We start from the raw sequence: 10,521 nt of genomic DNA, 5'->3' as shown, positions 1-10,521 counted from the left end.
ATATATATATATATATATATATATATATATATATATATATATATAAAACAGCAAAACTGATGAGCTTGTAGCTATCAGAGTGCTGAGTTGGACCAAATTCATTATTATATTTTTGAGCTTATAGATGGAGCAGATGGTGGATTGGTGGAGCTGCTGCCTCTCAGAGAGAAGGTTACCCTGGTGGAGTTTGCATGTTCTCTCCGTGCTGCGTGGGTTTTCTCCGGGTACTCCAGTTTCCTCCCAAAGACCAAAAACATGCATGTTAGACTGATTGGTAACTCTGAATTGTCTCTAGGTGAGAGAGAGAGAGAATGGTTGTTTGTCTCTGTGTCCCTGTGATGGACTGGAGACCTGTCCAGGTGTCCTCTGCACAGTGACAGCTGGATATGGGCACCAGTGACCCCTGCGACCTGAAAAGGAAGAAATGGGGATGGATGGATGATGGTTGAATGGATGTTTGGATGAATGGATGATGGTCAGATGGATGGATGATAATTGGATGGATGGATGGATGGATGGATGGATGATGGATGGATAGATGGATGGATAGATGGATGTTTCGATGATGGATGGATGGAAAATGGATGGGTGATGGATGGCTGGATGGATGGATGGATGGATGTTTCGATGATGGATGAATGGATGGATGGATGGATGGATGGATGGATGGATGGACGGATGGATGGATGGATGGATGGATGGATGGTTGGATGGATGGATGGATGATGGATGGATGGAAAATGGATGGGTGATGGATGGATGGATGAATGGTTGGATGGTTGGTAGTTAGGAGCATCAGATTCAAATCATTAAACTCTGCCTCCAGTTGTCTTGTTGTTTGGGAGTGATTCTGTTTGTTGGGTGAGCAAACATCTCGACGTTAGAAGCTGGTGGAGCAGCTGCTCCACCTCTGCCTTCATCAGGTGCTATGACTGGGTGCACGTGTACAACAGATGGAGCCACCTCGAGTCAAGATGGCCACCAGAGCTAATCAATCTTCATCAGGTGTCTCTTGTAAATGAGAGTCCCGGAGGCTCAATGGGACCAACCTGTAGAACTAAAGGTTGAACAAATGTTAATTGTCTTTAATTAACTGGGCAGTAGTAGTAGTAGTAGTAGTAGTAGTAGTAGTAGTAGTAGTAGTAGTAGTAGTAGTAGTAGTAGTAGTAGAGTGGTAGTAGTAGTAGTAGTAGTAGTAGTAGTAGTAGTATTAGTAGTAATAGTAGTAGTAGTAGTAGTAGTAGTAGTAGTAGTAGTAGTTGTAGTAGTAGTAGTAGTAGTAGTAGTAGTAGTAGTAGTTGTTGTAGTAGTAGTAGTAGTTGTAGTAGTAGTAGTAGTAGTAGTAGTAGTAGTAGTAGTAGTAGAGTGGTAGTAGCTGAGAGTCATTCTGAGTACTCTGCACGTTGACGCATGTTTGTTTTAACTTTGGTCTCTCAGGTAGCGGGTGATATGCATTCCTTCAAGAAATTATACTTTTGTTTCAAACGTTGTTGAAAAGTGACCGAGTGAAAGTTTTAGAAACGTATAAATTTAATTTAATGTTTTTATTTTCAGGTTTAGATAAAAACACGTCAGTTTATAAAGATGGAGCTGTTTCCAGGCTGACGTTCATGTCCAAGTGTTTCAACAGATCGTACGCAGCCTGTTAGCTCTCAGAGTACGTGTCAGGGAGGACACTCATCTACTACCACTCCAAACTTTAACTCCATGATATGTTTGTGTTTGCAGAAGTCTCTTGGCTGTGGCGGCCATCTTGTATCAGGTCGATTCCATATCTTCACGAGTGGTAGATGTACACCCAACCATGAACGTTCTGAGTTTTAATAAAATCTGTCCAGTGGTTTGTGAGATATTTTGCTAACAGACAGACTCATGATCACCCAGGACAAACTAAGTGTGGGTTTACAAAAGAAGAGCCTGAATCTGGAGCTTGCATTTCTTTACCTGACAGCAGCTTGTGAACGTGTTTCTTCTTCTTCGTGTTCTCTCTGTTCCTGTTTTCATCAGATGTTCTCGTCACGTCTTCACACTCGAGCCAGAGCCATCACCTCCTGCAGGAGCCTGGTGCTCGTTTGAACCGGTCCTTCACGTCTGAGAATGATTACATTTAATCGTCCGTTTGAAGAATTCACTCCCAGGTTTCTGTAAAACTGGTGACTCAGACGGTTCTTCTGTCTGAGCTGCAGCAGCAGAAAACAAAGTCATTCGTTCGTTTTGAACTCGAAAAGGCAAATTTAGTGATTGGTTGCTAGGCAACACAGTTGTGTTAAAGCTCTTGAATGCTGAGCGTTTCATATAATTAACTTTACTCATCAGAGGCTGTGTGGAGGACGGCGGCTGGTTCTGGCTCGAAGCAGTCATGGTGAAAAATCAACACACCTGGTTTATTTCTACAAGTCAGGACGAATGAAATGAACAATCTGGTTGTTAGGGGTCTTCAAATTAAGAGCACATTACGTCAGATCTGCAACGTGTGAGCACCATCATGGTTTTAGTTTAGTTATCGTTAAATCGGTTGTACTGGGGTGAAGAGGGAGCTGAGCTGCAAGGAGAAGCTCTGCGTACCTGTCCCTCTACGCTCCGACCTTCACCTGTGGTCATGAACTCTGGGTAGAGACCAAAAGAACCAAGTCGTGGATACAGGCGGTCCAAACGAGTTTCCTCTGGATGGATGGATGGATGGATGGATGGACAGAGGATGCATAGATGATGGATGATGGATGGATGGTGGATAGACAGATGAGTGGGTGGATGGATGGATAATGGATGGAGGATGGTTGGATGGATGCATGCATGGTTGGATGGTTAGATGATTGGATGATAGATGGACAGTTGTATGGATGGTTGTATGTATGTATGGATGGATGGGTGGATGGATGGATGGATGGATGGATGGATGGATGGATGGTTGGATGAATGGATGGATGGATGGATGGATGGATGGATGGATGAAAGGATGTTGTATTAATGGATGGATGATGGTTGGATGATGGATGGGTAGTTGTATGGATGGTTGTATGGATGGATGGATGGTTGTATGGATGGATGGATGGATGATGGTTGGGTGATGGATGGGTAGTTGTATGGATGGTTGTATGGATGGATGATGGTTGGATGATGGATGGGCAGTTGTATGGATGGATGAATGGTTGGATGAATGGATGGATGAATGGATGGATACAGTAAATGACAGTCACATGTCACATGTTCCTGCCAGTCACATGTCACATGTTCCTGCTCATCGAAGGGTAAAGTTGTTAAATTTCAGGACTTGATCAAAGTCGAACTGTCCTGAAATGTAGAAGCTCGTTCTTAAAAAGCTGTTTTGGATTTTCACCATGACACAAACTGTTTAAACATTTTTCTCTTTTTTCACTTTGAGGCCGTTTCGCTCCAAAATGTGTATTTTTCCAGAGTTTTGTTCAGAAATGCCTTTTTGAAAACAACTAATCAAGTTGATGCACATGTTTTTATTCCAAGTGTGATATTTCTGAATTGGTCCAATACTTCATTTCTTTCCATCTTGTTTCCATCACAACCTAAAGACGTGCACTGTTGTTGTGTGGTGCAGTTTGTGCTTGAGAACAAAACTCTTGTGTTCCATCAAACTGCTCATTGTCTCATCCAACGGAAGCATCCATCACTGCTGCAGCTTCCACCATCGCTGCTTGGGAAAGAGGAACACCAGTTTTCTGTATTTCCTGTGTCTCATGGTATGAATCACCAGCTCGAACCTGACACCTTTAACTGCTGTTCCTCCTTTACTCATCAGGTCATGAATGAAGAAGAATGCAAGTTCAAGTGTGCTCCACAAACACTCATTACAGATTCATTTGATGCTTTTCGGTCCAGGTTTGTTCAAGCTTGCACATCACAGGCAGCCTCAGAATCAGGATGCTGCCTCAGCTTCTTCTGAGTGTGGAGTTCAAACTAAACTGGGACAAAAACTGGTTTGAGGAAGTGCTGGTTGGTGTGAGAATGCTGCTATTGTGCATAAATGATGGAATGTGTAAAAGTTTATGCACCATGAGCCATTGGCTGTAGAATCACTTGGATATTTCTACACTGCATGGAAGTCATAGCTTCATTATACGGGCCTTGTGGTTGAGCAAATGCTTTGGCTGTCGTTTTTGAAACCTTTATAAGTGGAATTTGAGGTTATTACCAGTTGTCTGTAACAAACAATGACTAATGCAAGTTCTGCTAACATCTGAAAGTCACATGATCTAGATTTATTCCTTACATTTCTTTCGTTAGTTTATGCTGATGATGCAATTTCTGGTAAAACGTTGAGCAAACCATCAGGGCAACAAGCCAAACCTGCCGTTCTGGCTCATCGCCCATAAAGAAACTGAACATGAACAACGTCAGTACTACTGGCTGAAAGGTCCTGTGAGGTCCACAGAGTGGTTCTGTCATGGCTCTGGTGATGGGCTGAGAAAGCAGTAAACTTGAACTATGTAGAAGAAGTATAGCAATGTTCCTAGAACTTCTCAGCCACCTTCACCTTCTCATTGTCTGGGTAACTCGTCTGTGGGCTCGTCTGATGACAGATTGCTTTTTTAATGTGGATCTCAGTCGGGCTCTGGTCTGGGGCTAGCTGCCCACTCAACACTCCACAAGTCTCTGACTGCCAACATCTTAAACTGGGATGTCCTGGGAACTGGCTCTGATGGCTCAACGAAGTCTGACAGTGAGCTTGCAGGTTTGGCATGAGGTACAGCATGCTAGTGATCCTCGGTCTGAGCTCAAACCTCAGAACTTAGTCTCTAGTGGCATGTGAAGGTCTCACCGTGGTCTAGACCAAGTGTGCACAAAAAAATGTGCTAACTGCATGAATCTGTACTCAGCCTTGGCAAACCAATATCTATGGTGGTGGAATAAACACCGTGAGGATGTTGCAGGGGCTCCGTTGAACCAGATGTTCAGCTGTGGGACTTGCACATTTCTTTTTGACTTTTGGAGTTATTTCCAAACCTTTGGTGGCCAAATAATTAGCCCCGGTTTGAAAAATAAAAAAATGCCTTCAGTGCATGAAGTTGAACCTACCTAAAAGTGATGTACAGATCTTTAAATGTCTGGACTGAAGAGCAGCAAACCCATAATGCACCATTCTTATCACGCCTAACATCATGCCCATCATTGAACACATGTACTGATGTTACTGTCTTCACAGTGAAAGTCGTTTTAACACCTAGTTCCCTGTTCATTCCTGACTGTTACTATTGTTCCTGTAGAAACCCTGTAAACTTGGCAGTGTTAAAACTGAACGAGCAGGGCCTGTTGGACAAATTGAAAAACAGATGGTGGTATGACAAGGGAGAGTGCGGCATCGGGGGAGGTGACTCCAAGGTCAGATCACCGTAACCCTGACGGGTAACGATAGGTATTGATACACCGGGGTAACTGGCATCAACAAAAACACTTTCTTATTCAAGCATGAGACGCTCCAGGTGCTAAACCAGAATCTGGAAAATTAACCTCCCGCTGATCCATGGGGTATTTATATATTTTTAAAAAGTTATTTTATTTCAGGTTTTAAAACAACATGGAGTGACCTGAAGACTAAATGTTCAATCTTGGTACATGTCCTGATGCAGGCTCGATAATCCAGATAGATAAATGTAATAGGGTTGAGTCAGGTCATCTGGACAGATTCTTTATTGTTGAAACGTTTCGTCTTTTTTGTCTTCTTCAGTCTGACTGAAGAAGTTGAAAGACTTCTTTGACATCTTCAGTCTGACAGAAGAAGTTGAAAGACTTCTTTGACATCTTCAGTCTGACAGAAGAAGTTGAAAGACTTCTTTGACATCTTCACTCTGACAGAAGAAGTCTTTTGACTTCAGTCTGACTCAAGAAGTCCAAAGACTGAGTGAAGAATTCAAAATCAAAGAAGTTTTTGACTTTTTCAGTCAGACTGAAGACGTCAAGAAGTCAGACAAGAAGTCTTTTGACTTCTTCAGTCAGACTGAAGATGTCAAGAAGTCAGACTGAAGAAGTCTTTTGACTTCAGTCTGACTCAAGAAGTCCAAAGACTGACTGAAGAATTCAAAGTCAAAGAAGTTTTTGACGTCTTCAGTCTGACTGAAGACGTCAAGAAGTCAGACAAGAAGTCTTTTGACTTCTAGAAGTCTTTTGACTTCAGTCTGACTAATGAAGTCAAAACACTGACTGAAGAAGTTAAAGTCAAAGAAGTTTTTTGGATAAAAGATGAAACGTTTGAACAAACAAGAGTCCGTCCAGAGGACCCGACTCAAACTTGTTAGACTAACAGCGTGCAGTTGGAAGTGTTATATTCATATAATAATAGTTTGAAACTATTGACATTGCAAACCAACAGGTAAAAAACGAGACGTAGTAACATTCAACCTTTTTTTCTACAGGTTAGTCTCACTGAGTCACGAGGACTCATTTACAAGAGAGACCTGTTTTAAAAAACCATAAATGAGGTACAAACAACAATAAACATTCTTATAAAAACATGAAAACTGAAAAGTAAATAAAAGAAGTGATATAAAACAAAAGAATAAAAAAGTGCTATATTATAAAACGATGTAAAATACTAAAAACAGGAACAAGCCTGAACATATGATCAGCAGATAAATACAATAAAGTGATTAAATGTAAAATTCAAAAGGTCATCGGGGTCTTTGTTGACCCGGTCACCAGGAGATGTTTTGGTGTAAACCTGATTAGGTTTAACACTTTGTTGTAAGTTTTATAAAACTGGAACAAAGAAGATCTCCACTACGTTACGTTAGTTTATCTAATTAAACATCTTGTTTAATGCTAACATTAAAATTAATTACAAGAGCTTCTTGATACTTTTAATCAAGTATTCATCGATAGTTGTTGTTCTCAGGCAAAATCAACAAACCTCCATTTCTATCATTGTTGTGTTTTTTCCGTAGAATGCAGATTTGATGATTTTGCCTGGGAGCAACAATTTAAGAGTTTAGTCGTATTAAATGTTGATGTGCTTTCCTCCTCGGGCTGGGTTCTGTTTCTAAAGTGCTGCTGGTGAATGAGCCGCAGACTCGATTAATTCATGAGTCACATCCTCGTCGGGCTCCAAATGTTCAGAGTTAGAAAATGAGTTTATCGCCACAAAAGTCAGAGTGAAAGTTGAATTTTGTACAGGAAGTTTGTTTTCTGGCTTCTTTTTAACACAGAGGAGCTTTTCATGTTACAGAATTTATTTATTAAAAATTCAAAGTTGTTGTGTACAGGACGTTCTGATAAACAGCTGACAACAGTGTTGTGTTAGACCGAAGTTCATGCTCAATAATCCAGGTCAAAATCCAACAATGATCAGCTTTCTTTCTTTTTTTTTTTTTTTTGATGATACGTTTCGTCCTTCATCCAAAGGACTTCTTCAATCTGAGGAACCACCAAACAAACTGAGTTCCACAAACATCTCACTCCCATGGTGGAAACCAGCAGTGTGCTGGTGAAAAGATGGCCTCCAGGACCCGCCCTCTCCCCCGTTGTGTTAGCTCTTCCTGATTGTGAGCGTCAGCTGAGAGAAGGGCAGGGAAAAGCTCGTTACATTCATCTGCAGTCTGAGAGTTTTTGTCAATCCTAATCTGAACTGATCGTTGCGTTCTTAATGGACATGGCTGCATGTTGCCTTTGATTGATGACTATCAAAGTTTCTGAAAGCTCACAGCTAGAGATAAAGTTTCTTAAAACTTTTAGGGTTAATTTGAACTTTTTAATTAGTGCCTGTAACAACAGAAAAACAAAGTATAATGTGTGAACTGGACAGAGTTAAAATGAAGCAAAGCTACAGACCAAATCCTGCTGGCTTAAAAACAACCAGTTTATGACGTAAATGTGGACCGAGCCAGTGGTTTGACCTCAGCAAACCAGGTTCAGTTCTCTGCACAGACAGTCGGGTTAGAACGACTAATTTGTTGCTACTAAAACATTTAACAAACAAAACAAACAGCCCAAATCAGAGTTATTAGATATTAACACTCGGGTTGCTGCTAGCTAGATGGCACCAACAGACGTAGCATCTGCTACCTAGTGCTAACTCGTTATTTCAGAAACACAAACTGTCTCAGGAAAACTTGAGTTATTAAAGCCAACATAGTTACACATGGGGCGGCACGGTGGCTCACTTGGTAGAGCTGTTGCCTCTCAGCGAGATGATCGCTGGTTCAAATCCCTGCCCAGGACCTTTCTGGGTGGAGTTTGCATGTTCTCTCCGTGCTGCGTGGGTTATCTCCGGGTACTCCAGTTTCTTCCCACGGTCCAAAAAGAAAGAAAGAAAGAAAGAGAGAGAGAGAGATGGTTGTTTGTCTCATTTGTCTCTATGTGTCCCTGTGATGGACTGGAGACATGTCCATGGTGTACCCCGTCTCTTGCACAGTGATAGCTGGATATGGGCACCAGTGACCCAAAAAGGAAGAAGCGGGTAAAGATGATGGATGGATGGATGGATGGATGGATGGATGGATGGATGGATGGATGGATGGATGGATGGATGGATGGTAAATGGATGGATGGATGGATGGATGGATGGATGGATGGATGGATGGATGGATGGATGGATGGATGATGGATGGATGAATGGAAGGATGGATGGATGGATGGATAACATATTCCATCCTGCAGCAGAGGTCCATTCAGGTCCAAGTTGGTCAACATTTGGCTGAAGAATGACACGGCTCACCTTCAGCTGAACCACTGGGTCAATTTGACTAGAGGCTGTTGGGTCATATGGGTTGGTCTGACCCAGCAACAATAAACCAGCTCACCCAGTAACTCACCTGGTTAAATACCCCTTGGATCAGACGACTCCTTGCTCAAAGGCAGACTCCCCCCAAACCCTCAGAAAGCAGTTTTGCCTTGTGATTTTGGACCGCAGGTCATCTTCTGATGAAGCAAACCGAAGACCCCGGAGTGTTTCAGCTCTTGCCAGTTACCCAAAGTGATACAGTAATACACATCTCGCACGTAGGGAGTCAGGCCAGCACGCTAGATGGAGTATTAAATCCTATCACTTTGACATGTTTATTGTGCATGTGATTGTTGTTGTTTTCTGTTTGTTTTTTCTTTCTGTTGTTGTTGAGGTGTTCCTCGTTAGCACACAGAGCGTCTGTAATGTTTCACGCCAGTTTTGCTCAAACCGTTGCAGTCGCCACCACAGTCACTGCCGCTGCGGTCGGCGCAGCTGAAACAATAACATAAGATAACATGGAGGTGTATAATGTTATTTATGTTATTTCCCCCTCCCTTTCCTTTGGTTCTTGAAGAATCCCAGTAAACCTAGCAGTACTGAAGCTCAATGAACAAGCCATCTTAGACAAGTTGAAAAACAAGTGGTGGTATGACAAGGGGGAGTGTGGACACAAGGACTCCGGCAGAAAGGTCAGTTCTGGAGGTGACTCAGTTTGGTTTCCTGCTCATGTGTTGGTTTACCCTCCACCCACACCCACCTACTCCCCAACAAACCTCAGCAGGTACTCTGAAAAGTCAACAAGTTCTCCTTCAGTTTAAATTCAAGCATCGCACATTTACTCACTGACTTAACCTGAAGCTCTGTCTGTGCTTTTTTAGTTTTCTTATTTTTATGTTTTTTTATATCCACGTTCTAACAAAATGCTGTAATAGCCACGCTGCACCACTAGATGGCGAGCACGTACACGTGAACGACGTTTCAAAATACAGATAAAGAACATTACCTCATGCGCCCAAAGGTTTCTAGTTTGTTTCTTCCTTTAGCGCCTTTCGTAACTCTATAAATATCGTTATTAAACCTTTTCAACACAAAATCAAAGTTAACGGTGACGAGATGAAGCGAGACAAAATGTTGGTTTTGTTTCCAGGACACAAAGTGACAGAGAGCACGTGCAACACACACCGCGACATCATTACAAGAAGTTTATTTATTTTATAAAATGTGTTTATGCTCAGGATTTGTTTTCATTATATTATGTTTGTTTATTCTGTTGTTTTATTTTTGTATTTAATTCTTTAGTTTATCAATATTTCTTTTTTTTGCTCACTAAAATTTGAGCCTTTTTTATCTGAAAAATCACTTTTTCTAATTGTCCTAAAAATGAGACCAACTTCCCTGAGACACATTTTGTAAATGTTGCAGCCTAAAGTACCAAAATTAATTAGAACTTAAATGAACACATTCATGAATTAAATATCTCATCTTCACCTAATCTGCAATTAAATATAATCCAGATGTGATTCTCAGAGTTAAACTTCTGCAGCCGTGAGACCTTTTCCTCAAAAGCAACGGTCGTAATGGACCTTTTTACTGGATCGGATCATTCAGTTGATCCTTTTGAACTGAGCAGGGAACAAGTCTCCAAACGAGCTTCAGAACCACCGACGGGATATTTACCATCAGAACGTGTCCATCAGAACCTGTCCATCAGAGCGTGTCCATCAGAACCTGTCCATCAGAACCTGTCCATCAGAACCTGTCCATCAGAACGTGTCCATCAGAACCTGTCCATCAGAACGTGTCCATCAGAACGTGTCCATCAGAACGTGTCC

At 41.7% G+C, this 10,521-nt stretch overlaps 1 protein-coding gene and 1 pseudogene across 1 annotated transcript in view; one reads left to right on the top strand and one right to left on the bottom strand.

Moving 5' to 3' along the window:
* The window catches only part of LOC119420771, a 261,041-nt pseudogene that overhangs the window by 161,706 nt on the left and 88,814 nt on the right, over positions 1–10,521 (bottom strand).
* gria1b (glutamate receptor, ionotropic, AMPA 1b) overlaps positions 1–10,521 on the top strand; it is a 79,862-nt gene that overhangs the window by 62,217 nt on the left and 7,124 nt on the right. The window contains exon 16 of the mRNA XM_037687758.1: positions 5,238–5,352. Within this exon, the coding sequence (XP_037543686.1) occupies positions 5,238–5,352 (115 nt within the window). The remainder of the gene's footprint in view (positions 1–5,237; positions 5,353–10,521) is intronic.

This window comes from Nematolebias whitei, chromosome 14, assembly GCF_014905685.2.
Source record: "Nematolebias whitei isolate Nwh7 chromosome 14, NemWhi1, whole genome shotgun sequence".
Taxonomy (NCBI): domain Eukaryota; kingdom Metazoa; phylum Chordata; class Actinopteri; order Cyprinodontiformes; family Rivulidae; genus Nematolebias; species Nematolebias whitei.
Note: the sequence above shows the minus strand (reverse complement) of the source record. Positions and strands in the feature narration are given on the sequence as shown.